This window comes from Aptenodytes forsteri, unplaced genomic scaffold (assembly GCF_000699145.1).
Source record: "Aptenodytes forsteri isolate BGI_AS27 unplaced genomic scaffold, ASM69914v1 Scaffold54, whole genome shotgun sequence".
NCBI classification, from domain to species: domain Eukaryota; kingdom Metazoa; phylum Chordata; class Aves; order Sphenisciformes; family Spheniscidae; genus Aptenodytes; species Aptenodytes forsteri.
The window spans coordinates 10,734,687-10,762,562 of record NW_008796044.1 but is presented as its reverse complement, the minus strand read 5'-3'; the positions used below and the strand labels follow the sequence as shown (position 1 = coordinate 10,762,562).

At 42.0% G+C, this 27,876-nt stretch overlaps 2 protein-coding genes across 3 annotated transcripts; both read right to left on the bottom strand.

Moving 5' to 3' along the window:
* Positions 1–1,133: 1,133 nt before the first annotated feature.
* Positions 1,134–13,796, bottom strand: LOC103904547 (T-cell immunoglobulin and mucin domain-containing protein 4). The gene is made up of 9 exons (XM_009286044.1): positions 13,748–13,796; positions 9,409–9,753; positions 8,232–8,269; positions 7,844–8,159; positions 6,790–6,879; positions 3,526–3,581; positions 2,804–2,888; positions 2,294–2,324; positions 1,134–1,206 (listed from the first exon to the last, which is right to left on the bottom strand). The coding sequence occupies exons 1-9, from the start codon at positions 13,794–13,796 to the stop codon at positions 1,134–1,136; spliced, it is 1,083 nt and encodes a 360-aa protein (XP_009284319.1).
* A 5,296-nt stretch (positions 13,797–19,092) lies between these two features.
* HAVCR2 (hepatitis A virus cellular receptor 2) lies at positions 19,093–26,732 on the bottom strand. Of its 2 annotated transcripts, XM_009285790.2 has the most exons (8): positions 26,542–26,732; positions 24,169–24,513; positions 23,518–23,568; positions 21,558–21,637; positions 21,242–21,298; positions 20,374–20,488; positions 19,688–19,727; positions 19,093–19,301 (listed from the first exon to the last, which is right to left on the bottom strand). In XM_009285790.2, exons 1-8 carry the CDS (start codon positions 26,588–26,590, stop codon positions 19,208–19,210), a joined length of 831 nt encoding a protein of 276 aa, XP_009284065.1. In that variant the 5' UTR covers positions 26,591–26,732; the 3' UTR covers positions 19,093–19,207. The 2 variants fall into 2 exon arrangements, with proteins under 2 accessions (XP_009284065.1, XP_019329390.1); XM_019473845.1 differs by lacking the exon at positions 23,518–23,568.
* Between the last annotated feature and the right edge of the window lie 1,144 nt (positions 26,733–27,876).

The following is a 27,876-nucleotide window of genomic DNA, read 5'->3' as shown; positions in this document are numbered from 1 at the left end:
TGCTCAGAAACACTGAGGTGGCTTCACCCACCTCCCATGGGCACCTGAAGGGACGGACAAGTTTCCAAGATGTAGCTGTGCTCTGCGTTGTGCTTCTCACCTGCAACTTCTCTAAAAGACAAATGGGCAGCACCGGTGGGACTGGGCACCCCAGCCTCATCCATACAAAACCCAGCCAGAGGGCACTATGCTACCCTGTGACTAGGTGCTAGGGCCCTAAGTTAGGCACCCTGGGGCTGCATGGTGCAGGTCTGCATCGCCAAGCAGACTCCACAAGAGCTACTGGTTTTTGCAGCTCGTTACTGTGAGGACCAAAAGGCAAGTCCAAACAAATGACTGGGGATCCCCTATGCACATTGATGGGGGAAGACATGGATTTACAAATGAGTGGTATGGAGGTTTGTGGGGGCAGGATAGAAAAATTTCCCTGCGGGTTGGTCTTCTGGGCATTTTCCCACCTCTGGAAATGCTGCAGTACTCCTTTGGAGAGCTGAGACAGCACACCAGTCATTTCAACACCTGGGGAATAACTAACTCCTGTTCAAATGCCTTAGGATGTGGCATAAAAAATACAACTGCTAGCAGTAAATTACAAATTTTATTAACATAGTCTCCAAGGGTCATTCAAACATGCTGAATCACAGGCAGCGTTGGTATCCTTTAAGTCATCTGCATTTTTGATTTATACTTGCAGCATTCTTGTGGCTTAATTTTTCTCTTGATTATATAAAAGCAATAAGAACTGTATTTGCTGATTTTTTTTTTTTTTGTCAATTTGAAGTTAGGCAGCATTCCATGTTATTTCTTCTCTCTTCTGTTCCTCACAATATAAGTTGTATTCAAGGAAGAGCATTAGTAAAAATAGAGAAAAACAAATGGTATTAGTAAGAAGGCAGATACCAGAAACACCTATGAATAATGCATAAAGCACCTTCTCAAAGAAGCTTCTTTATGCAATAAGTTTTAAAGGTGACATGGCAAAATTCGCACAAAGGTTTTAAATTTTCACAGTTACAGCTTTGGCCTTTGGTTTACACCCACTGATATTTTGAGGGCTCATAAGCTTCTCTCAATGCGGCCTGAAACAGGCCCTTTTTATTTTCCGTGGCATCTACAGATGATGTAGGAGCTCTTCACAGGGAAAAGATGCTGTTTTCTCCTTCAGCACCACTGAAAACTTTTTCAAGGTCTTCCGCTGGTCCATGGCTGTAGTGAGAAGCATAGGTCACTATGGGTGGGGCAAAAGCACATTGCTGCTTCAGAGCATCGTGTCTTATTTGTAACGTCGGCAAATTCCCATTGACATGGAGACCAGAAGCTACTGAGTCCACTCACTTCAATGGTGCAATGCCTACTTTTTACACCAGAGAAGTATTTACCTTGCTTGCATTCTTCTAATGGATAGGAAAGCACTGTTCAGATTTTATAATGACAGCTGTAGGGTAATCACCATGGGATTCAGAAAAGAGTCCCTCCTTGGCCCCCAATCCTTATCTCCTAGATGGCGTATGCAGTGGGGGACCATCTACAATTGAAAAATTATTGGTCTTTGGCAAAGGGATGATACCTCACTGGACTACCCTGTGGTTCGTCTAGAGAAAATCCTTTTTTCAAGATAAGCCAGAAGACGTGAACTTATCAGTTACACCTGCACAGGGTGATTCATCATATATATTTCACATCTGCCTCAAAACGATCACCTCAATGATCACCTCAGATACTTCAGTGTGACCCGAGGAGTGTGTGAGCGGGTGCAGTGGCCCCATGAGAGCTGCAAGAGTTATCTAGTGGTGGAAAGCTTGGTTTGCCACACTGCTGCAGTGTGCCCTTCATGGGACCCATTCTTTGTGTATTGGCATGGATTACCATTCCATGGAGGACTGTCCATAAATCTCTGATCCCTTTCTGAGCAATCATTTTGCCAGTTGATCATCATAACCATTTATCTCTTAATTTCTTTAAAATAACCCCACCAAGGTCATGCCCTGGTCTTTGATCAAAGAATAAAGCAGATTAGGTATTTCCTTAAGCTGGCGTCACTGCATAACAGTAAGTACCAGTTGCTGAAGTTCTCCAGTGCTCTGGATGTCTGTTACTGCTACACAGAAGCAGTATCCAGGAACCACTGTTTGATTTTTCTGGGGTGAAGTTATCTGAAGCTTGCTCGCAATACAACTTTGGTAGTCGGCACCACAAGCCAATACTACACCCATTACAATCAGTGGCCAATACCTTCCTGCCTCTAAGAAAGATTACATTGGAACTTTTAATAGGAAATTACAAAATAGATTACCTTTTTATTATAAACTTCTTTGTGTGTTTACCTAGAAGCAAAATAATATTAATGTCACCATGGCAAAAAGAAATCTATAATGCTAATGAATCCGTCAAATGAGTTCAGAAGCAAAGATAGCAAGTTGCAAAATTTGTGTGGGCTAAGCAGGAAAGAAAGGATCTCATTCTGATTTAAGTTACACAAACGTCTGTCAGGAGCAATCCCAGGAAACTACGGGACCACTTTACTATAAAGCAAGAGCCAACAAGATGAGCCAGACCTGCAACAAGTGAGTGAACAGGTTCTTTGCACAGGCTTCCTCCTGCTGCATTCCCACCAACTCATGCTCCCTGGTCTCCTTGTGGTGACACAGCCCTGGAGTAAGGACAGCAACCCCCATAAAATGAACAGAGTGCTGCCACAGAGGCCATGGCAGATTTACCAGAAGGTTAACCAGAGATACAGAAGGACATCTGCACTAGGCCAGCATTAGAAACATTAATCAACTATGTGCTTAGGGATACTTACGCTTCCAAAACACCAACGAGAGCATCAATATGAAAAGAATGGACACCACTATGAGACAGGCAATGAGAATGGCATAGCTGGGAAACTGGAAGGGAGAAGAGAAAAACTTAAAAGGCTTTAGAAGCATGTTTACTTCAGACCTGTTCACGCAGGAGTGGGTTGCCCTAGTAGCTAAGAGCTCTGAAATATCTGCATTGGGCTGGAGTTTGCAATGCTTTTCTGAGCTTGCCTGTACAAAATACGGAGAAGACACATGAGGTTGATCATGATAAACAACATGAATTACCTGTTAGGTATTTAATAAATCTCCTTCTGAAGCATTTGAGCCTAGATTCATCCCACTTAACATGAACTTCTTAATAAGGTGTCTAAAGTAGGAGCTTAGTCACCCTCATCCTTCTCTTAATTAGAGACAGGGAAGCGTAACAACCCTCCTAAGTTGTCTTTGCCTGGTCACACCCCGAGGATGCTACCTCTGCCTCTCTTACAGGGGTGTCAGGGGGATGAGGTTTTTCTGAAGTGTCCAAACCAGATGGGATGGTCACAGGCTTTGGCTCTATCCACTAGAAAGATAAATAGATGGTTCCTGAGCTTCTAAACAAAAGTTCAAACTACTGTTTGCAAACACTGTCCCTTTAGTATGAATACATTGAAAATCACTAGCATGTCCTGGTGTCCTTCTGGCTTCCAGTTAAACACTCTTGAAACAAAGGAAGTTTTACCTTATCTCCATTACCATCATGTTTCTCAGCCTTGCTGTCTGAACTTGCTGAAATCCCTGAAAATAAAAGAGATTGATATTATTACTGGCACAGTCACCTGAAGGAGTGAGGGCCACTGTGGTTGTCACTGCTTTAGTCAAGGAGTAGTGAACTCCCAGGGAATGAGGAGGGCAAAATCTGGCCCCGAGTAGGAGAAATAAAGCACCTTACAACCAAAAGGGAACAGTCTGTTTCCACCACAAATGGTGTATCAGGCAGTTCACTAGGAAATGTCAGTCTTCATCAAAGAAAGAGGAGGCTTCCCAGGGATAGCCCATGAAGCAAGACAGTAGAAACTTGTCTGCTGTGAAGGAGTGTTCACTTCTGTAAGCATGACAAGATGTCATAGAGAGCAGAGGTAGTAAACAAGGTACAAGTCTAAATGGAGGAACTGTCTCAGTTTAATTGTGGTCAGACTTATGTGTGATTGCAGTTTTTGAAAGCTGCATTAGAACTGAAAACCACAGGAAACATCTTTACGTTCAGATAACTTACCACAGGTTTAAGAAAGCTCTATGAAGATGATGCATTTTTTTTCTATCCAGGGATATTAAGAATAATTTAGTTCTAGTTTTCTAAGCTTTGGAAATAGGGATGAACTAAATGAATGCTCAAGAAGTCTTGCAGCAAACTTTTCTGCTGTTATCCTGTGATCCTACTCTTACTTTTGCTAGTGAATTTAAAGTCACAAAAAGTTAATCTAGGCTTGGGCCTTGGCTCATCATGACCTCATGATACAAAATACTGAAGTATTTAAGTATTTGGAGTGCTTGATCTGTCACTGGAAGCACCCAATGTTTAGCAGCATCTTAAAAACAGAGGAGTCACTCAGCTTAGTGAATCAAAACCTCAGCTTACATCCTATGACAGGAAAGCTTCCATGCCTTAGGTCATGCCCTAATGTATAGAAAGACTGTGATGAGTAGTGCTTTCAAAGGTTTGACAAAAGAACAACCATGCAGCCTCCATCTGAGCAAACTGTACCAGCGACCAGATGAGTCATTTGTCAAGGCATGTGTATGTAACACGCTTGCGGTGCCCAAGACCGCAGCCAAAGGAAACTATATGCATGAGACACCTAGAATGTCGCATGGTGATGGGGGTGATCAGGTGGTCACAAATAATCCCATTAGAAAAAAAATAGCTTTTTTTCTTTTTGCCTTTTTTTTTTTTTTTTAACTTTTCAGAGTATGTTATTCAGTAAATAACCTGATCTCCTCCAGATTTCTCAGTTCTGATCAGGTCTTTATGAGAGCTGAGTTGATTTGTCTCCATGTACCAAATAACTTGCTTGCATTTTATCAAAGACATGGACAGGGCACAGGTAGCTCATATGCACGCGACTGTAGCTAGAAATTTGCACTGGAGTAGAAAGGAGATTATGGCTAATAGGCACTACAGCTAAACAAATATAGGTAATAAAACCCTAGCAAGTGCTAAAAATCCCAGGGATACATGAATATTGCATTTTGCCATACACCTGTTTTATGACACCCCTCTTTCGCTCCCACAGAAGAGAACGGTAGTTTAGCAGAACTACCCCCAAATACACAAGAAGTGCATATCTCACTTTGACATGCATGTCCCACAAGTCAAAATTAAACTTTCTGGCAGTGTGCTGCAGCCTGGCTGATGGGAGCAACTATTGCTCCTTACTTTGCATACCTGAAGGACCAAGGGTTCTCTTCGGGGTCTGAAGCATGGTTGGCACTGGCGGGGTTGTTGCTGGGGGAAAGCAGATGAAGACAGAAGAGAAACTAAATCAGAACCTGGTCAGCAGGAACCAACCACCCCAGCCAACCCAACCTATCTGGCAAGAATTGTTTTTGGAGATGGAGGTCTCCCTCAACCATGGGTTTCTCTCCCAGCCACGGTACTAGCAGCAATAAGTTCAGCAACAAATTAGCCTTCTCTTACATTACAATAAGGCTGAAGTTGGTCCATTTAGTGCATTATTTCACAGAGTAAAAGGAGACTGAGTCAAGAACTTAACTTGGCTTATGGCTCTTACTAGACAGTGCTCAGTTATGCTGCAGCATTTTCACACATTATGACAGTTTGGCTCTCGGAAATAACACGACACAAGTTTTTGCATGGGTGGGAGTGTACATGACTCACATAAGCACGGTACTTTTTCTGCTGTTATTGCTTTTGTGGTGGCTCTTTCTAGCTCACAGTCACAATTTAAGTTGCCCCCAGAATCCCAGAGGTAAGACCCTTTGCAAAACTTCCTATTTACAATGGCAGAATATAGGCATTATCCAGAACTATATCAGAAAGATGACAAGTGAGACGGGGTTAGAAACCCTCACAAATGCTCAAGAGACCAGTTTAGTCTCTTCTGTGAGCCCTCTCCAGGGGCATTAAGGAACAGTTTCTTAAACTCTATTTCTGCTGTAAGTCCCTAGGACTAGCAAAAGACCTGCAAAAATCTAAATACTGTGTTTTTAAGAATGAAGAGATTCTTGGCACTAGTTGAAACTAAAAGGACTCTCTTAACAGCCAAACATGATGTGTCATCCTTGAATTTTAGCTTTCCTTTTTTTAAGTCCTCATTTGAGGGCATCTGGTGGGCAGACTGTCACACCTGAATAACTTGAGCCATTCTACTTTCATACTTGACTGAGACACATAAAGTGCAAACTTCATGTAAGTTTGTTCATTTCTCAGATATGGTATGATTTTGTATACCGGTTCCTTTTCTCTTGAAGGAATGACTGATAGTTGTGGTAATTGCCTGCTGCTTTCCATCATGACCAACATGTTGAGCACTGGAGAGCTGAGCCTGTAGCCACATCCGGCTGAATATATTCGGTGAGGTTCAAAGCTCACAAGACTCAGGGGGGATTTAAAATTGAAAGCTCAATGAAATTGAATTATTAATAATAACAGCCATATGTGATGACAAATCGGATATCTGAGAATTCAGCTTGGATGGTGACAAAGACCAGTTCTTAACTTCTCTCAGACCTGAGATACCTGACAGTGTGAGTGACTTAAAATCTACTTCCTTTGGAGGCTTAAAAACATGTTTTTCTCAGCTGTTGTTTCACCCTGATTTCAAACAATTTCTGTGTGAACCCCAGATACCTCTTACTTCCAGATGCAATGAATAGCTATCAGTACATGTTTGGTACACTCTTAAGAATAATCAATACTTTTGTTTATGACAACTTCATTTCTCTGAACATGCAACTTATGACCTTGCAACGTTATCCTACTCACCTGCAGTTGGCACACCTTCCACCATGAGAGAAGTGTAAGCACTTTTAGTTCCCTCTGCAGTCGGATGTGTACTTGGGAATTCGGTAGTCACTGAAACAGAGTAAAAAGTAATGCTTATAAAGATCACTGATTAGGGGGGTCTTCATATGGCATTCAAAATTGCTTGCACAGTTCTGCATCTGCAACTAAGAGGTGAAAATCTGCACCTCGGTTTTCATGTCTGCAGCTCATCCTACCCAGATAACTGATGTACTTTACTACCATGGCCAGTGGTTAGATGTTTTAATTGTTCAGCTGTGGATGTAATTAATTGTTGCCCAGTTTAACTGGGGCGCGTTGTGATGGCTGGAAGACAAGAGATAGTACAGAAAAGCTGTCCTCAGAGGTTCAGGTCAGAAAGAACTTCAAGTGATAGAAGACCCAAAAAATGTACAAAAAACAGCCTTGTGTGCAGACATCAATCTGTGGAAAAGAAGTCACTGATGTGGATGAAGTAGCAACCTAGGAATGGCTAGGATGATAATAGGTCACTCTGATCAACTAAATATTAATAATAACAGCAGCCTTCATATGGGATGACAATGTAAGTACTCTATTTTAAGCATGTTTTGAATTCTCACTGACTTTATTGCTCAGGCAGAACATGCTCTAAACTAACCTTTTCAGCAGATCATTTCAATTGTCTTTCCCAAATCAAGAAAAAAATTAGTGCATGGTTCAGTGAATCTCTTACTCCATCCCAGGTGCAGGACTTTGCATTTATTTCTGTTGTACTTCATGAGGTTTCTGTCACATTATTTCTCCAGCCTGTTAAAACTCCTCTGAATGCAAGCCGGACCCTCTGCTATCTTGGCCATTCACCCCAGTTTGGCATCATCCACAACATTTGACCTGTGTTTCCTTAAACCTACTGAGACATACCTATAGGCATCTTGGAGAAAACTTCCCAGATACAAATATAAGTATCTGGAGAGTCTCTATGATGCCAGAGTCAGGCTAACACATCTCTGCTACACAGAAAAAAGAAAGGATTGGTGCTGGTTACCCTTTGTACCTGCAGGAAGAGGGACAGACTCTGCTGAGCAGAACACGTCGTCATCTTCAGTCCTCACATCAGCTGCTTGGAAACCAGTTGGAAAATCTGGGAGAGCACTGATTGCCACCATGTTTGCTGGAAAAGTATCATTTTCTGTCACAGCAAACGTTGGGGGTGCAATGGTCTCCAGTGTAATTACTGCTGGAGACTCGGTGGTTGCAGTTGTTGCTGGGGGGACGGTGGTTGTCAGGAGGACAGCAGTCTCTGCTGTTGCTTGATGATCAGTGGTTGCAGTTGTTGCTTCGGGGATGGTGGTTGTCAGGAGGACAGCAGTCTCTGCTGTTGCTTGATGATCAGAGGTTGCTTGGGGAGCAAAAGTTGTTTTTCTAAAAGGCTTGCGGGAAACGGGAGCCTTTCTCCTGGTGGTTGTCATCACTGGAGGGGCTGCGTGGAAAAAACATAGCCAAGAGAAAAGCTAGATCAGACCATTCACAACCGACCCTGAGGAAAGCCAACCCAGAAATGAATGAAAATTATCTAGCTGCTAAAATACTGAGAATGAAGGTGGGAGAGTCGCTATTTAAAAAGGTTGTTTAATTAGCAGAAAACATGCCCCAGCCAGAGCGATTCCCAGATTAACAGATTTGCCTTTTTTTCTTTTTGTAGGTCTCAAACACGCCCTCCTCGACCCTTTTACAGAAATGGGAGGGCCAGAACCTTCTGTGGTAGAGCCCAAAAACTTGCAAACTTTGTGATTTTGCTTTTCAATGTCCTCATAAAAACAAAATAAATAAAAAAAGCTTGATTTTCAGCTACAAGCTTCTTGCTAAACTTTTCAACCAATCCTTTTTTATGAACTCTGTTGCCCTCAAACTCAGGGATAGACATGGGATTGCAGCATTTTTCCCCCACTCTTGTTATATTGCTTACAAAATGCATACAAGACTGCTGTGTACATCATCACCAATTGCACTCCTAAACACCCTGTAAAAGTCAGAAAAAAAATTGTCTTTCTGCAGTGTGGAGGGTGGGTATCATCTTTTTTCTGTGCTTTGCAATGCTTTTCAGCCTCTTCTCGACTTTGTAAGACCCTTACTTTATCCTGCAGCTCAGCAAAATAATAGGAAGGGGAAAAAGTCCTTCAAGACTCTGAGACAAAATTTCTAAACATGTGGGTCTCCTTATGACATGAACCAAATGAAAGCCTTTTTGGTGTTGGGGTTAATCCCAAATGAAAAACTGAATTTCATTCCAAGGGCTCTTCAAATGATAAATCCCTTTTTTAATTCCATCATCTTTTAAAACATCAAATATAGCTACACAAGAGAAATTAAATATTTCATTTGAAAGGCAAAAAAAGGGTAAAAGTTACTATTTTCTCATCAAAACTGCTTATTGAATATAATTCAAATTGGCAACTGGTTGCAGACCTCCCTTCAAAACTGCGTAATTTAGGAAAAACAATTTTTGCCAAAACAAACAAACAAACAAACAAAAAAAGCACAGATAAACTCCAATTTTAAGCTCCTATCCAGTGAGAGGTTTCTCCCTGCTGGCTGTGTCATGAAGGTCCCCAAACTCACCTCTGACCACTTTCAGCTGCATGTTCTGTTTGATGTCGTTGAACCAACCCGGGATCTCTATGCGGCAGCAGTATGTACCTGCATCTTCTGCCTTCACTTTCCCAATTGTGAGAGACACATCTCCATAGGAAATATAGCCCCGGAGACTGTATCTCTGAGACTTTCTGAATGTCACCCTATTCCCAGTGGTGTGCAAAATTTTGTTATTGCACTTTGAATTTGGGCAGGGGCCTCTGCCCCAGCACATATCGGAGATGTCCTTATGTCGTGCCACCTGGTAGAAGCAAGGCAACTGAACAGGTTGCCCTATTACTCCTGTAACAACAGCTTCGGATGCTGTGTGCGCTGTCAGGGAAGAACAAGGAAAGATGAGTGTTGGCAGTCTCCAATGCGTGACTCTACCTATGCAACACAGTGAGGCTGGAAAAGAAACACTCCTGCCTGCAGGCAGGCCACAGTTACTGATCCCCCAAGCCTTCCCCTGGAGCCTGTGGCAGCTAATGGCCCGGGGCACTATGGGCAGCAGCCAGGAGCTCGCAGACATTGGCTTGCTGCTGGAGGGCTCCATGCTCTGGCCCCGGCCAGCTGCTGGAGGGCTGCTCACGAAACACATCACTCACATCAAACACATGGTGAGCGAAGCTGAGGTCTGTCGCTGGCAGCCCGAGTGCAGACTAGACCTGTGCAGATGGAATTTGGGAACTCTGCTCCCATCCCGTCCCCTCTCCTAAGAGACTGTTTGAAAGTTGTTCAGAAACCTGGTGTGAAATACATCTGGTTTTGTCAGTCCACCATCATCTCCCTCAAAAAGAAAACGCTGTCATAGTTGCCTTTCACTGACAGTCTCAATAGCAGGGTCCAAAATACCTATTCATGTGTGAAATTAGGGCCTAATTAAGCTGGCAGAGCAGTGGGATCTGTCTATGGGAACCTATTCTCAGAAAGTGCACTACTTTTTCTGTTTCTGAGCAAGCCCTGCCAACTATCCCAGTTACCTTGCAGAGCACTGTGTACATAGAAGCTTTAACTGCTAGCGTTATAGTGATGTTAAAAGGAGCATATGCATGCTTTCCTTGTGCTCTTACTCTTAATGACCAGCTTTACTTGGTGTTTACAGCCAATACCCACCTTAGCATCTGGTTTGAATCTTTGCTACATATTGTTCCCTCCTAACTGTCTACGCAGTTCCCAGATTGCCCTAAAAGGGATTTCTTCTTCATGAAAAGCACTATATGAAAAAGGTTCCCATACAGGAACAAATCTTTTCTGGTTTACATTCATCTAGTCTGTGTCAGTCCTCCTACCTTGTTGCCTTTTTCCCTCATGTTATCATTTACATATGGTGGAGCAGGAACTGAGGGACTGGATCTGGTCCTCTGCTGCAGCAAGAGGATCATCCCACAGATCTGATGTCTCATGGCCAGCTTGCTTACCCCAAAAAGGACTTAGAGCAGTTGCTGCTATTACAACCAGCTTTGGCCCTGGTTTGCCAAACACTTCTATTTTGCCAGCTGTTTGAATGCCTTTTCTTCTTGGCATGACTCCCAGATAGCAAACAGATGCTTCCAACTGTGTCCATGTCTCTTTTGTTTTGTCTTTAATGGACTATTCCCCAGGTGAGGTTTTAGTCTGTGGCAGGCTGCCTCATGACTTGTTATTGGGATGACATTTCAGTTTCATGATTGCTTATCCCATTGGCAAGATAAGCCAACTCGTTCAGGTTTCCACAGCTCCAAATGCTAAAAGAGTAGAGGCAGACAAAACAACATGCAATATGGTGTGAAGGGCAGAAGCTTTTGCAGTGAAATGAAAGTAGGATGTGCCAAAAAATGAATTCCTGAATACAGGATAAGGCTTTGCAAGATGGCTGCTTGTTTTAGTCCTTGGAAAGGGTAGGTTCATTTGCCTTGTTACAGCAAAACAAACAGAGAAAACAGCCTCTTTCTGTGACGACAGAACAAAACAGTTCATCCAGTTGACCTTGAAAGTATCCCTAGGGGAGCAGGGGGTTAGCCACTGAGTGGGTTAACACATATTTTCAAGTCACCCTAACAAAGATGTGTGCAACACCAAGACCAGCTTGAACTGTTCCTGGAGTTAAGGTCACTGCTGCTTGAGGAGAAATGGGCTCATCTTTTCTTCTTATTTCATCCCAGTCCTGCACAGCACAAAAGCAGCTTCATTAAGCAATCCTTTAACAAATGAAAATTTGTCTGCTCTTCTCTTTGGAAGAAGCAGAGCCCTGAACTTATTAAATAAATAAATAAAAAGAAGAAGAGGGAAGACACAAGGCACCAGAGTGTCTCCAGTGCAGTTTCCCACCAGTATTGGTGCTAGAAAGTTACAGGTTTTGCAGTTTCAAATCCTCTTTTAATCTATGTGAAGCTAATGTTGCTAACATCTGCCTGCACTGCAGGTTGGTATGGAAAGCTTCAATACCTCACAGCCTTGAATCAACAGTGTGAACCTCTGCAAGGACTAACTAACTTCCTTCTCAGTTGCAGCCTTTTCTGCAGACACATCTTCCAAAAACAATAGTAAATAGGGCTGAATGAACATGTCTTTGAAATTAAGAGGCTCCTGAGACTGTTATACTGTGACACCCTAGTCTTACTGTGAGAGGAATCCTACCCTTGTCCATGGCAGTGACCCTCCTAGGCATCCATATTTGACCCAAGGCACCCTGAGCATCAGCTATGCCTGGGTAGTCCCACTGAAGTCAGTGAGGTTTGCCACTCTAAGTCCTTAATCCAAGTGAGAGAGAAATGGACTCCAGATGTTTAATATATCTTCCAAAATAGAAAGGGGTATTCATAATTGTTCAGATCATACAGATATACACATATTTTAATATAGTCTTTCTTGAACCAACCCTCAGTGACAGTTGGTATTAAGCAGTAACTCCAATAGTTGCTGTTGTAGTGGTCTTCTCTCCCGTGGACTGGTCATTGGATGGACAAAGACATACATCCTCCAGCCAAGACAGCTGGTTGAAAAAGAATTTTTTTTTCTTGATCTATTTCTGGAATAATTTTCCTTCTTTGTAGAAGATACCTGGCATCTTTTCCCAATCAACCTATTTTTTTTTATTTCTTCTTGAAGCTTCTGTACTGATGAAATTGCAAAGAAAATGACTGATAAACAGAAAAGAAGCATTTAACTGCCCACTCTACTGGTTTCCTGAATCTCAAGACTACCCATTCTCAGCACCAAGCTGAATTAAAGAAAAGGTAACAAAAAGCCATTCTCACCCTTCAGTAGCTCTGCATATAAGAAAGTTTTTGAAAATAAGACCAAACGGAGGCAAGTACCTCCGATTTATTTTGAGGCTGAAGATACGGCAAGGAAAGAGCCCTCCTGTTTCTTCTGCTGAGACTGGCAAAAGACAAAAAATATTACAGAATTCCCTGGACTACAGGAAAGTGCCAGCGAAGCTCCACTTGTGCAGCAGACACCGTGGAGGTTGTGTTACCTTGCTTCAAAGGGGCATGGATCACCTCTTGCCTCTCAATGTATCCTGCCACTGACCAAACTTTTCCACTACTTTTCAGATCAATTTAAGAACTTCGCCGTTGCGGTACACAATATTTCATCCTGGCAGAGGTTAGCCAATTAATATTTAGTCATCTGAGACAGAATTTCCTGAAATGCCTAAGTGATTTAAAAGCACAAGTCCTATTAGGAGCCCCACTGAAAGTGGATGAACTCACATTCCTGAGCCACCTCGGACAACTTGGAAACTGCACTGCTGATGCCTAAGTGCGCATGCAGAAATGTAGCCGACACCAATCATGCTTGCAAGACCCAGCCTCTCAAGTTACTCTTCTTTGACTTCTTTTTTAGGATTCAGATTTTAGATGGGTGAACTGAACACTTGAGAGCAAAAGGAGAGGAATGTCCAACCACGCTTTCCCATACGCAGTTCATAGCAGCAGACTGCCCTCAGAGTTTCAGAAAATTCTTTCTTTATCATGTATATACATTCATTACCCTGTCATTTCAAATCCCTAGCTTGGGCTGTGTCAGCACTGTAGTGTGGTGGAGAGACAGATGAAGCAGCAAAGCCAGCAGTACACATTTAACAGCAGTAAAGAAATTAGATAATTTGGGGGTACAGGGGAACTAACCAAGCCTATACACAGAGGAAACCACAAACATTTTTTAAAAGAAAAAAAAAAATTCTCCATCAGTATTAACTCAGTTAAGAAAACTTCTGAAGTTCTGTATACAACTACGACCTTTTTCACCGTTTTGTTTTCACAAAACAGGTGTCACTGATTTTAATTTTACAAAATTTTTGTTTTCTGAGCAAGCACACAAAAAGCAGGTGAAGACTCACCTATCAAGATCTGTATCATAATCCAGTGAAACAGCACAAAATGGGACATTTTAGCTGATGGAGATTCCAGGGCAGCAAGTGGAAGGAAAGAAAAGTAGATCTTATACTTTCTAGAGATGCTGAGTTAGCCCCACTGAAGTCTCATTTCTCCATTTCCAGATTTTATGTACTGCAACCGCTTCTTTCCTACGCTTCCGGATAGAAGCCAGTCAAAAGGGATTATTCTCCTGCTGTATTTAGCAATAGTGCGGCCTCACTTTGAGTACTGTGTGCAGTTCTGGGCCCCACAATTTAAGAAGGATGTTCAGGTCCTTGAATGCGTCCAGAGGAGGCCAACAAAGCTGGTGAAAGGGCTGGAAGGCATGTCCTGTGAGGAGCAGCTGAGGACTCTGGGTTTGTCTAGTTTGGACAAAAGGATGTTGAGGGGGGACCTCATTGCTCTCTACAGCTTCCTGAGGAGGGGACATGGAAAGGGAGGTGCTGATCTCTTCTCCCTGGTATCCAGTGATAGGATGTGTCGGAATGGTTCAAAGCTGCGCCAGGGGAGGTTAAGACTGGACAATGGGAAGCATTTCTTTACCAAGAGGGTGGTCAAACAGTGGAACAGGCTTCCTAGAGAGGTGGTCGATGCCCCAAGCCTGTCAGTGTTTAAGCAGCATTTGGACAATGCCCTTAACAACATGCTTTAACTGTTGGTCAGCCCAGTGGTCAGGCAGTTGGACTAGATGATCATTGTAGGTCCCTTCCAACTGAACTATTCTATTCCATCCCATTCCCATTCTATCCTATCCCATTCTATCCTATTCTCCTTTCCTCTTCCAAAACACTCAGCATGGTACTACCACCAGAGATTTCAATATACTATTTGTTTTGCCTTTCCATGGAACTCTTAAGGCCCATTACCATTCTGCGGTGCTGCGCAGCAAGAACAAGCTCTGTGCTCTTACACTCCTAAAAATTTGGCTTAGTCTCCACCTCTGACTTTGTCTTTGCTTACATTTTCTTAATCCCTTCATTTCCCCCGATTCTGCCTTCTGCTTGAAGACCTCTCTCTTTCTTTCCCCGTTTCATATTTTCTATTTGCAAAGACAGCCTTGGAGGAACTCTCACAAATGTTTTCTCACCAAAACAACATCCTTCCCAAAGATCTGCAACACCATCTCCAAGAAGTATTTTTTACTCTTTCTGACTTTATTTACTTTCTGACCAATTGATAAAGAAGTTCTCCGGAAGTTCTTCTCTGGAAAAGATGAGTAATAAACCAAAAGTAATTCAGGGCATTAAGGTCAGGAATGAAGAATTGCAGATGGACAAAATTCTGTGCAAATAAATGTAGCATGGTGCAAACAGGAGAGCAATTCCAAGTTTTAATGATAAAATGATGGGCTTTAACCAGACATTACCCCCTCAGGAATGAGATTTTGGGCTTATCATGAGTAGTCAAGCCCATGAAAATATCACCCCTCTGCTTGGTAGCATAGAAAAAAGCAAATCAAATTTTAGCAGGTATTAGTAAAGCCATAGAAAACAAAGCAGAAGACAGTATTACACCACTCTACAAATCTACCTTGGATTCTATGTATAGTTCTAGTCCCTTCAAAAGCGTATCTTAGATGCAGCAAGGGTACCAGGAAGGGCAAAAAGAATGGTGGAAAGTATGGAAGAGCTTCCACAGGAAGATTAGATGGGTAATCCAAGATGAGTCAGCCTTGAAAAGAGATAACCTAAGGGGCACCACGAACAGCTCTACAAAATCTTGAATAGCACAGGAAGGTTGAAGAGGGATTAGTTGTTTGATATCCCCCCCCCAACACAGCATCAGAGAAGGACTCTTGTGCTTGCAGACCTGTTGGACTCAGTAGTACATTGGAGTAGGAGGCTACCTCTCATTAGCATCCTCATCCATCACACCACCGCTACCTTACAGTGGCAAGAAGTAGATCCCCGACAGACTAGGCTACAGCAAAGCCAGGATGCCTGGTTTCTTTCACCAGCATGTAGCCAACTGCTGCTGCTGTAGCCAACTTAGTGGCAGATTCAAGCAGCGTGAAGCTCAGAGAACTATTCTGAGTTTATTCTGAATCGAAGTGATGCCGGAATGCTGCTCTGTACCTTCACATGCTTCAGTGCAGCATAAACAGCAACCAGTGGGGACAGACACAACAATACAGCAGTGTCTTATTGTCAACATTATAAGGCAGGTTAACCAGCAATCGGTAAAATATCTAATTTGCTATGTTTGACCAGGTACAGTTCATACAGTGCCAAGTACACACAACCCCAGCTGTTTTGTGAACAGAACTAATGAAACCTGATGTGTCCAATATCCTGGAGACTTTTTCCCTGCAATGATCCCTGTTTCTCCTTTGTCTCCCATTAAGCAGTGGCTGCAAGCCCATGCCCAGCTGATGCCAGTGCAGGGAGCAGCTGAATCCCACCTGGTGCACAAATTTGGAGCTTTATCCAGCTACTAATTTCCATGAAGCTTGTCAAAGCAGAATTGGTCGGTATGTTGCAGGTGACTAGGGAAGGAAGAGGATAAACACAGCATCACATCAGCTTTGTTTCTTTAGCAAGACTGGGCTAAATGCAGCAGAGTAGAAAAAGGCCACCCAAAATCCAAGCGTGCTGGGAAGAACCAGAAAAATATGCCTTGCTTTCTGCTCCTGTACTGCTATCTAGTGGCTTCTTGCAGGCAGAAAAGGAAAGGCAGAGAGCTGTCTCAAAAACATCAGTGTGCAGCTCGTTAGCCTTATCACGCTCAATGTGCTGCCAGTTTGTGTGCAGCTGGATAATCTCTTAATAGGTGAACCGGCTCCAAGTGCCACCTGCTCATCTCTGGGGCTCATTTTGAAATGCCTGTTCCAAGATCACTGACACAAGCAGAAGTAATGAAAAACCACACGGAGCTTCGGCCTGCATGTATTTGTATGTATTACACTGCATATCCAAGGCGCAGTTCTTGCTCCGCACAACCTTTGCAAAGTCTGTTTACCAAGTAACTGCACAGCAGAAAGGAAACTTTAATAAAGATTTTGGTTATTAGATATTCTAGAACTGTATTTTACATGGAAAACTCACTGAATTAGCCTGTAATATTAAGAAAAAAATCCTTATGGGCAAGCAGTTTTCATGATTAGCAGTCTTAAGGATGGTCTTCAAACTCCTTAAGAGCACGAGTGGTTGGAATCAGATAATTTTGGAAACGCCACACTTGTCTAACTCTGACCCCAGTAGAGATTGATTTGGTAAAATTGCAGAAAGAAGAAATTGCTGAAGATATTTTCTGAGATTTAGTTCACAGACCAGATCAGACTTCCTCCAGCTCCAGTCATGGGCTAGAGCCCGCAGCAGCAACATGCTCAGCCAGGCAGAAGGAAAGCAACATCTGCAGTAGGGTCAGTAATTTTAGTCTAGTAATTGCTACTAACAAATACAAAAATACAGTCTAACACCAGCAGGTCCTTTCTAGTTTCGGTACCTTCTTACACAAAGCAACACGTGACATGAAGACAGAAAGTGGCAGAGCTGGTTTCCTCCATCACTTTTCCTGGCCCAGGGACCAGTAATCACCTAATATCTGTGCTCCCACGCTGAGCTCTTCAGTCAACCGCGAATTCACTTCCACATTTTCAACCTTTTAGGCCTGCTCCAACAGAGCCCCAAGACAACGCACAGCACAAGTGAAAATACAAAGCACACCAGGGTCACCTATGCCAACTTGCTTTCCATTTCTTCCTTCCTCAACAGGACGAGGAGACTTTCCCTCCTTCGTGAGTCTTTACAAGCACACTCACCTGCAATATCCCACCTTAGCCAGGCTCTCCAGGACTCCTGGGGGAAAACGCTCCCCTCCCCAGCCAGCTCAAGCCCTCCCATCGCTACCAGCTAGGGGAAGGAGGGGTAACTGCTCCACTGACCCCAGCTCCCCTTAAAGCACAACCAGACCGTGGCCTCAAGTGTCTCAGCTGTTAACATAAATACCTACTGATTTGATTATTGTTTCTTTATGCCTCATTGTATAATACAGCTTTGTTCTTTGCATGACTCCCTTGAAAATGATGAACTCAACAATAGAAAGTTTCAGTCAGTCTGTGAGTCTTCCCTGTGGCAGCAATGCCTGCTTTAGGTATTCCACACTGCTGCTTGGGATGAGCTTCAGGGCAAAATCTGTACTGACCAATATTTGGCAAGAGTTGGTCTCTCTCCTGCCTGTACTACTTTTGTGCTCTTTCAGGAAGTCCCCAGCCTCTATTTAAAAATGTGTTCTTAAAAAAGATTGGGGAAAATTATTCTTCCACTTCAAGCTGATTTGGGTGTGTTGTGTCTATTGCTCAACAATGCATAAAATGTTGATTCATACTCACGGGGCTGCCTCAATTTAAGTAAACCAAAGTTTAGTGTTACAGAGAATAAAAGCCGAGAGCCATGTCTAACTGAGGAGCAATGGAGGAAAGGCCACAGATACTCCCCATTTATGAGCTAAAGGCCATCGAACAAATCCAGCATGAGACATTAGAATTGTTTGGTATCTAGAGGGGTGTAAAGGCAGGGCAAACTTTCAGCCAATATTTTGTGCAATGTCCATGACTTCTCCACAAGCTAAGAAAAGTAAGAATTTAATTAACTTTACAAAGTAGTTATTTTTTTGTTCAGTTGTTTTAGAGGCCTAGAAGTGAGACTTTCCACCCTGAGGACTTCTCAGGACATAGGCAGGCCTGAGGAGAAAGCCATAGAAAAAGTGACATATTTTGCAGAGGAAAACACACTTAGTCATAGTTCTCTGAAAACAAGCCGTGAATATTCTGCACGTTGAAGTACTGATCCTGTAGGCTCCGAGGACACCCCATGAGAGGGTGAGCATCAATACCTCCTCCAGATTTAACTGTGGGTGGACAGGAATTAGTACATTGCAATTACTGAGCTGTTACCAGGACTGGGTATACCTGACTTCAGTGAAAATTCAACTAAATGTATATTGAAATACTAGTACCACCAAGTTTTTCCATGCATCATCTTTGTCACGGCGGCTATGAGATCGTGTCTGCCCTCCGATGGCATGGACTCTTCTGTAGCTGGCAGATACAATACACAGTGAAGACAAACTTTTAAAAAATGTGTGTGGTTTTCCTTTTGTGATGGAGTAGCCATTCTGGCACTTCCTCTTTTTTCCAAAAAGGAAGAGAGAATTTGAAGCAGATAATAAATATAATGGTAACTTTCATTAGGGTTTGATAAGTGGATTCTGGAATTTTCCATTCAAGCCAGTAGGGTTTCTGTTTCTGGAACAAGCTGATAAAGTTCTTAAAAGCTACGCTTCTAATTATTTGTTTTATTAGAATGATGTGAATAATGCTTCAGTAGTCCAGTCACCTTTAGCTGCTGAGCAGAGGGAGCAGCTAACATTTTGCAAACTATTTAATGTCCCAGCAATGACAAAGGCAAGCACGCATACAGTCCTTAGTGTATTATATAAATGTTTTCCTCTGCATGGATCTCATCTTCCAGGGCACTATGGTTCCCTGCATGTTCTGGTCTCCAATATGCAATGAAGCTGCACAAAAGAGTAAAAACCATGCTGTTAAACAAAAAACAGACAACAGAAACACAGAAGAGCAGATAGGTAAATCAACCAGCTCACTGGAAAAAAGTAAAATATGCAAAAACACTTAAACATGACTGATGAGTCATTTTTCCACTTGAGACATCCATACTTAGTCTGCATGCTCCCTAATGCAATGAACTGATAATTATACTAATTTTTGCTTACTAACTAATGATAAGCAGCAGGATTTATTAATTTCTTTTTGCAATGTTTCCTATTAACTTGAGATTAAAAAAGAAAGTCAAAGTATGTGGTGGAGCAGTCAGCATACTGACAACATTTTCTTTCTGCAATCTAGTTTGTCCTATTAGTTAAAGCAGAAACAGAATACTTACTTTGCAAAGTCACCCATCTTCTTTGTATTGTATAAATATTCTAAGGACCATCCAGAATGAAAATAAAGAAAAAAGAAAGAAAACAAATAATTTTCTTTAAGCCATCAGAAGCAAGTAAAGTAGAGGGTTCCAAAAAAAAAAATATTCAAGAGTAAGAAACTAAATAAGTTCCGTAAGAAACTAAATAAGGGAACTTTAAGCATATGTTTTCAGTATAGGAAATCCCCATTATTTCCATGAGATCTAATTCATATGCCTTGGTCTGACCAAGAGCCTCTATGGAGAAAGTCTGGCACATAGAAAAATACTGGACATAGTTATATGAAACCAGTGCCCCTCCCATTGGGAAAGACTGGGACAACATGGCAACTGAGGAATGGGTAGGAGGAAATGAGCAGGGCAGGGGATGTGGGCTTGTATCATGCATCTCCTCCCCACACTGTGGGTCGACTGGTTGCTAAGGAGTCTGAAACATAAAATGACAAGACCACATTGGCACCTTGCTGTTCTATGCCCCAGAGGCTAAGGGGAAGAGCTGAGCAAGCAACCACAGCGCAGGGCACGGAGTGAGGCCATCCAGAGACCTTAGCTCACTTCCCTGAAGCAGAAGACATGTGGCATCTGCCACAGCTGCAATCAGACATACCTGACCAATCCTTGAATAAACACCTGTGAAAATGACTTACGTCTAGTGATGAACAGAGCCAAAATAAGGATGGCTAGAAGTACCGCAGACAAGCCAATCCCAATGTATAGCCCATTTTCTGAATACCGCTGAGTGCCATGCAACACAGACGCATTCTGTCAAACATGGAACAGATGAGCATTAGTGGCACTGAGAGCAAGAAGCCCATACAGTACCCAAAGGCCATTTGTGTGTTTTGCAACCCTGCAGTAGAAGTACACTTGAGAGCAAGAGCCTAATTTGAGATACAGGACTAGTTTCAAGCAGAATCACTGCAACAGTTGTGTGAACCATGCTGTTAAACACATTGTCTTTTGAGATTGTCAAAGGACCTGAAGTTATGACAAATCCCATTTGTTCAGGTTTAATACTATTTGATGAATATCTTATTTTTTATGATTAAAATATCTCCTGATGTCACACCCTCCCTCCTTTTTGTCAGCTTATTCAGTAGTTATTTAAGGCTTTATACCAGTAAGTAAACATGCCTTCTCCTTGCATTGGTCTTTACCTAGGCAAAACTTCTTTCTGAAGCCAGCCATTAGATATCTAACCTGTCATTAGGAACTCAGGCCTGGAAAGACACTGAAGCGCAGTATGGTCCCTGACTTACATTCTGCACATGCAGCAGTATGAACGCCCACAGCACATACTGCCTTGTTGTACATCACAGCAGGCCTTCCCAAAGGCTGGCTTGGCTGTCTTGCCTTCCTGATAAAATTTGGGTGCCTGTCACCCTGCAATATGTGCTGGAGGACTCAGCAGGACAGACACAGAGCTGCCTGCTTGAACCCCATTGCATGGGAAGTGCAGGGCACCCCTGTGCTGTCAGGTGGTCTAATTTCAACTCTTCCCATATCCTGCCATACCTGCAGGTTTGAAGTTACATCCAAGCAGTCTGAGGTGCTTGAGCAGGGACCAGAGGCCTGAAAGACAGTATAGATGTTGCTAAAGCTCTTCCTGCATTAGTAGGAAGTACTTTATGCATGCAAAGCAGGTTTTTTTTTTCCTCTTTAATAATGAACACATAAGCATTCTTTCATAAGCACTAAACATGCAGACTAAAAAAAAAAAATATTCTTTCGCAATCAAACTAAAGCAGTAAAAGTTAACTGTAGGGATAACCCAATAACCTCTCTTGTCTATCCACTTTGTCTAGCTATGCTATAGCACAGAGATACTTACAGTCTGAGGAGCTTCCGAAGCAGAAACCAACGGCCACGTTCTTGTGATGGTAAAGGATGATTCACTGGCACTCCCATGAGCTGAGCAAAGGCAAGACAAACACATCACTTGCACAGATAACCACTCTGCCTTGACAGAGGGGAATTTGTACTGCTGACTTGGGACCACCAAACCTAAATCTCTCTCTATCAGGAGTCTCGGCTCTGCATATCATAAAGAGGTTGGTGCCTTCAGAGGGCAGCACAAAACTCTGAATACCGGAGCCTCTGCTGTCCTTTTCAGAGCTTTGAATTCCTTCCAGGAAACACCTAGCTCTTGCTGTTATCTCAACAGAGGGCCTAGAAGGAAGGAGTTACCAAGGTAGGCTCTGTTTTTGGAGCCAAGAGGCGGCAGCAGATGCCTAAAGCAAACTTAGGTTATCTGATGAAAACTGATTAAGGTCAGCTCAGGGCCTCGAAAGAGCAAGTGGTGCAGAGTTAGAGAAAGCAAGCGATACTTTTAAAGTACCGGGTGGCTATACAGTAAACAGACTGACCAAAGTGTGATACGTTTGCATAAGGACCTGCAGCATATTTTGAGGTAATTTCCCAGAGCAAAGCTGTTTGCGATATTTAAAATTCAGAGCTACAAACTTATGTCTTCCATATCATCAGTCTCGGTTTCTCCATGTGATGTCAGATGAGACTGAAAACAAAACCTCCTGTTCACATTATGACAACCCCAGCTGGTTCCTTTGATGTTTTTAATTGTTACCCTTATCCCAGAACTTTGTTTTGAAGAGGACAGGATTATCTGCTTCACTGTTCTCTTCCACTGGAGATGCTGGAGTATTCCTACATCAGAGGCACAGGGCCACCTGCCTTTTCCAGTTTCTCTCTGTGTGAACATGCACATACTAACTCGTATTCTGAGAACATAGAAAATTGTTCCAGCAGCAGCTAAGGAAGATGTCACAGGGTTAAGAAAACCCGTGAGTTCTAAGATTGGAAGCCATGTTATTTGCAACTAGAATAGAAACAGTCTGAGAAAGTTTTCACTTCTTCTTCCAAAACGGAAATGCAACTGTTGTAATATTTTAGAGCTGCTTAGCTGGAAACATCTGAAGTGGAGGGAGAAATACAAATGGCATCCCTGATTTTTCTTTCAAAATCCAGAGAATAAGCTATTGTTACACTATGAGCTCTCTCTTGTGTACTGGAAATTAAAGTTGTCTTTTTCAGACTGAAAAAATGCAGCTGAGTGGGTGTACCATAGAAGTCTATAAACTTGTGAGTGGAATGGAGAAACCGAGTGAGGAATAGTTGTTCACTGTCTCTTCCACTACAATGAGGGGCCTCACATTATTAAATATGCATAGGCTACAGAGGACAGGGGCAGCCTCTGAGACACACATTATACCAGGGTAGAAGAATACTTTGGCGCTGTATCACAAAATTACTGCCCTGTTTCTATGATCCTCCTTAATCATCTGCAGTTGACTGCTACTGAGATAGGATCCTGAACTAGATGCACTTTTGAGATAGTCCAATAAAACAGTTCTATGTTATAGAGCAACAAATAAATCGATTAAATAGTGGGCACACCCAACTTCTAAAAATTTGTTTTACTGTTCACGGGATGCATTTCCAGAAGACAAGGTGAGATTTTATACCACAAAGAAAATAACATACGAAAACATTAGCCACAAGAAAAACAATGCTTGCAGCACCAATAAAACATCTACTTAAGCATAACACCTGGAAACAAACTTCCTCCCACATATACGTGTTCCTTCTGTTGGACTCTCAATATAATGTCAGGCAGAATTTAAATCCAAGTTCTGATCTCTGCTTCTATGGTAATGTTTAGTAAATTTTAGCCAAGACATTTCTATAATCTCTCATTTTGTTTCCTTCCTAAGATCCCCATTTGCAATATAGCTTATATATGATATTGAGATTAATACTTGGATAAAAGTTACCTGAGGTCTGTTCAGACGTGTAAATGTGAGGACTTGCAGTAGAGATCCTAGCTGATGTTAAAAAATAAAACCAACATACATTATAATTAACCTTAGTGTGCGTTTATGTAGTGAAAAAGTGTTTCTATAATAAAAATTTACTAGCACCAGCTACACAAGTACATCTATCAGCCACTTGTTCCATATATTTTGCTTTTTACAAACAAGAGAAAAACTAAAAATCAAAGGAAGAGTTGATAAAAAAAAATTGTCTATACTAATTTTGTGTCCCTGGGCTTTACTCTGGAATCAAGCAGGGAAAATGAAGCACCGTTTTCAATGAAAAGGGTGCAAATATAGCGCTTCAGATTAATTAAGTTCCCTATGCTGCCCTTCCTCTTAAATTCTTCAAACAGTGCTTCTAAGCTCAGTAGTGCTGTGCACCATGAAACAAAGAACCATGTCCTTTTTTTAATTGCAGTGACTGTGCTGGGATTACAACAATGCCAAATACAGCTTAATTTAAACAGCACTAACAGCAGAACTGCAAAGTCCTAAAGATCAGTCCTATGGATGATTATAGAAATCATTTCCACCACAAGCTTTGAAATCCAGACTCAAGAGCAGATTTACCACAATAGTACTGACACAAGAGAGCGCCTCTGCACTCACCTTTCTCTATCACAACCTTGTGATTACTTGTCTGATCATTGAACCACCCCGAGATCTCGACGCGGCAACAGTATATCCCACTGTCTCCTTCCTCGGCGTTCACGATCGTGAGGGACACGTCACCCATCTGCAGGTTCCCTTTCAACATATACCTTCTATTGTACTGCTCTGTCACCTTCCATCCATCTGTCCAGATAATGGTCTGGTAACATTTTGAAACAGGGCAGCTGTCACGACCCCAGCACATTGATGTGATGTCTTGTGTCCTCCTGACAGTGTAAAAGCAGGGCACAGTGATATTCTGACCAACCTTTCCTTTCACAAGTGATCCCAATACCGTGGGGCCTGTGGACAAAAAGACAAACGTAGTTGTTGAGCACAGCGCATACAAGCGGAAGCTTCTCGTGCATCTTGCATGACCTGATACCTCCCATCTCACAAACACCACCAAGCATTGCTGGATTGGGTTTTCCATGAACAGATGTGAATCCCAGCAGGACTGACGCAGTGAGGGATAATGATCGGGCCAGTGATTTGTTCAGAATGTGTCTCTAGCCAGAGAAAGAAGAAACACACTTTCTGCAGCCTCTGCAGGTAGACAGAGAGGTGAAGAGAGAACAGAGTTTGGATCTGCACAACTCGGTGGCTTCTCTTCAGCCATGTCTGGTTTGTTAGCTCTTTATTTTTTTCCTTAGTTCAGACCTAATCCAAGCCACACACGGGGGAACAGTAAGGCATTGACTTTCATTAAAACTATTGTGGGAAACTCTTCCTCCCTTTCAATGAAAACCTGCCATTTAGTCGCTTTCGTCAGAATAACCACTGCTGAACACATTTCCTCTTTTCTTGCCTAATGACAGATTTTGCCTATTCCTATCAGAAGGGATTTTTCAGAGCTTTTCTGAGAAATTTTATACCCTCTTTTTTCACTGCCTTATTTTCTTCCCTCATTGTTATGCAGTTTCTAACTGCATAATGGTTCCCATTAAAAGTAATTTTTCACATTTCCAGAGGGCTGTGTCACGCTATTCAAGTCAAAACACTGAGACCTAGCAGCCAGTAGCCCATTCATCAGAGTGAGATAGTTTATTTCGCTGTATTTAGACCACTCCAGTCTATATTCCCTTTAGGAGGATTTTAATAAAAGCTGTATTAAGTGCCAGCCATTTGTGCTCTGGTGATCCAGTCACAGCCATCCTGTAACCACCTTCTTCTAACAGGTTACGCAGCGGGGCTCCTGAGATGCACATTCTGTCTGCTTGTACTTCAAAGAAAATTGTTTGCCATATACTTACTGCTACACATTTCTTATCAAATTCAGTAACACGGGATCACATGTGTAAATATTTCGATCTATCCGTATTAACATTTCAGGGATAGAATTCTCTGCAGCGAGTATAGGCAACAAATTATCTCTATTAAAAGTCTAGCCCAGTCTATAATTAGGAAGGGAGCTCCCCGAGGCAGGTCCGCCAACATGTGCCGGTGGATCCTAAGCACTGTATGGCTTGATTGCAATTATCCCTTGTGAAAAAGCTGTTTTCCCCAGCTCAGCTCAGTCATTTTCCTACCCTAAGCTATTATAGTTAAAAATAAGTCTGCATTCAGAGACTTTGCCACAATAGCATATTAGAAACTAATCTCTGAAAATAACGTATGTTATTTAATATAAAAAAGCAAGCTCTGAATTAATCTCACCATAAATGGCTTTATAAAGAAATAGATGAAATAATATCTGTAATATCCCTTTTCTTTCTACTGAACACATTCTACCACCAAATTTTTAATGTCTATCTGCCTATACTAGTACCACTCTGCAACCTGTTGTTTTCAGTGCTATTGCCTTTAACAGTATTTTCCTAGGAGGACTGCTTTCTCAGAATAAAAAAGGAGAAATTATCAATTTGTCCCAATAAAATTTCATATTGGCTAAAAAACACCAGAAGCCACAGCTGACCTTTTCCCTGTCTTCCTAAGCATTCACCTTCACAAAGCCTGTTGACGTGAAATAGTTTATATCTTGGTTTATATCTTTTCTAAAATGCTTTAAAGTTCTCTGCTCATCTCAGATCATCATTATCTAAAAAACCCCAAAAATCATTCACTAATAAGACTGGCAGACCACCCAAGAAGCAGTGTCTTTAAAACCATCATACCCTCAACATGATTTTGTTTTAAAAAGGAGATAAGGCCATCAGAAGACTATTAAGCCACTGTGATAAAGTTCTGTGCATAACACGAAACTGCAGTTTCTGTGCCATGGGGCCACTCTTCCCGTTGCAACATAAAATCTCTCTCTTTGCAACCCTCAGAAACATTGATGCATGTTACCTCCATCCACCTCCACCTATTCATTTAGGCCCACTTAGTTACCTGTAAACAGGATCAGAAGAATCCAGTTCATGCAGAAATAAGACGACATTGTGGCTGAAGACAAGGAACAACACTCCTGTTCACCCTTCGGGCACCTACATTCAAGAAAACATCTTCTTTGTAAACTTCTGGTTTTACTTCTTAGTAAGTCATCTCCAGACACAGCTGAGAATGCCCTTTAGTCTAATCTGGATTGCCTTTCCTGTGGTTAGTCTGTTAGTCTCTAGCAGTACAGCCAAACGCTGCTGCCGATGGGGTACACAGCTGCTCTTGCTGACTGTGGTTTGACTAAAAGGCTAAACACTTCGCAGCACTTCAGAAAAGTACTTCTCGTTTTTTCCAGATCTGCTTGATTACAGTAGATGAAACTTATCAGCACCACCGAGCTGGCACAACTATCAGTAATCCCTTGCCCCATACTGCTTCCCACACCTTTTTTTGCCATACTAGATAGAATTTGGATAAGAGATTACATAGGGTATGTAACAGACTATGGTAAACAGAAAGGACTTGCAAAGTAACAGATTCCTAGGAAGACTTACTCAAGCATTTAATCATATTTCTGGTTTTAATACTTAGAAGCAGCTCAGAGCATCTTTAGGCAAATGCTATTTTCTTTGTAGGCTATAATTTGGTAGTATTGGAAAGCTGCCCTACTGTTACACCGTTGTAGCTTAACAGAGTTACAGTCTTTCATCATCTGACTCTTAAAATTCTGTATGTATCTGGGCTTTTGCAACATAAAGTAACACACACAGAATAGGAGGTCTCTTTAAAAGTAGTGTGAAAACCACATCGTTTCAGGCTCAAGGCTCGCTTTGACAAAATGTTGCTGAAATACAGCTTTTGAGAAATGGTATTCCCTGGCCACTCTCCCTGTCCCTGGATTACCTAACTCTTCTTGAGGACATCTTGTCTTTTCATATTGTTTGGACTAGAACTGCAGCTGTGATCAAGTGTATTTGATCTAGGGCCAACAAATGTTCTTTGCTGAAGTAACTAATCTATTTTACTCTGTTTTATACAGACAAAATTAAGTTGTAAGGAGTTACTTTTTATAATAGTATAACTGAATAATAATATTATATATAATATATATTATAATAATAATATAACTGAATAACTGAAACAGCAGAAATGCTTCCAAAAACAGACCCAAAACCATACATTAGGCTAGAATCAGAACCAGCAGAGCTGTCTGGCACTGACTGCTTTACATGAGAACAAGTCACCAAAGTAACAGTTTCTTTAAGTGAAAAGGAAGAAAATCAAGGGATTAAAGTAGTCAAGAGACAAACACTAGCAACATACCTGTAGGAAAGAGCTGAGGGAAGG

Excerpts from the sequence above, each read along its gene's own strand:
- LOC103904547 (XM_009286044.1), bottom strand. The coding sequence starts at position 13,796 with ATGTCCCATTTTGTGCTGTTTCACTGGATTATGATACAGATCTTGATA. Across the intron at positions 8,270-9,408 it reads GCAGCTGAAAGTGGTCAGAG|CCCCTCCAGTGATGACAACC; the intron begins GTGAGTTTGGGG and ends TTTTCCACGCAG. Across the intron at positions 2,889-3,525 it reads ATGATGGTAATGGAGATAAG|TTTCCCAGCTATGCCATTCT; the intron begins GTAAAACTTCCT and ends TCTCCCTTCCAG.
- HAVCR2 (XM_009285790.2), bottom strand. The coding sequence starts at position 26,590 with ATGTCGTCTTATTTCTGCATGAACTGGATTCTTCTGATCCTGTTTACA. Across the intron at positions 21,638-23,517 it reads CACGTCTGAACAGACCTCAG|CTCATGGGAGTGCCAGTGAA; the intron begins GTAACTTTTATC and ends GCCTTTGCTCAG. Across the intron at positions 19,728-20,373 it reads GGCTCTGTTCATCACTAGAC|AATATTTATACAATACAAAG; the intron begins GTAAGTCATTTT and ends GATGGTCCTTAG.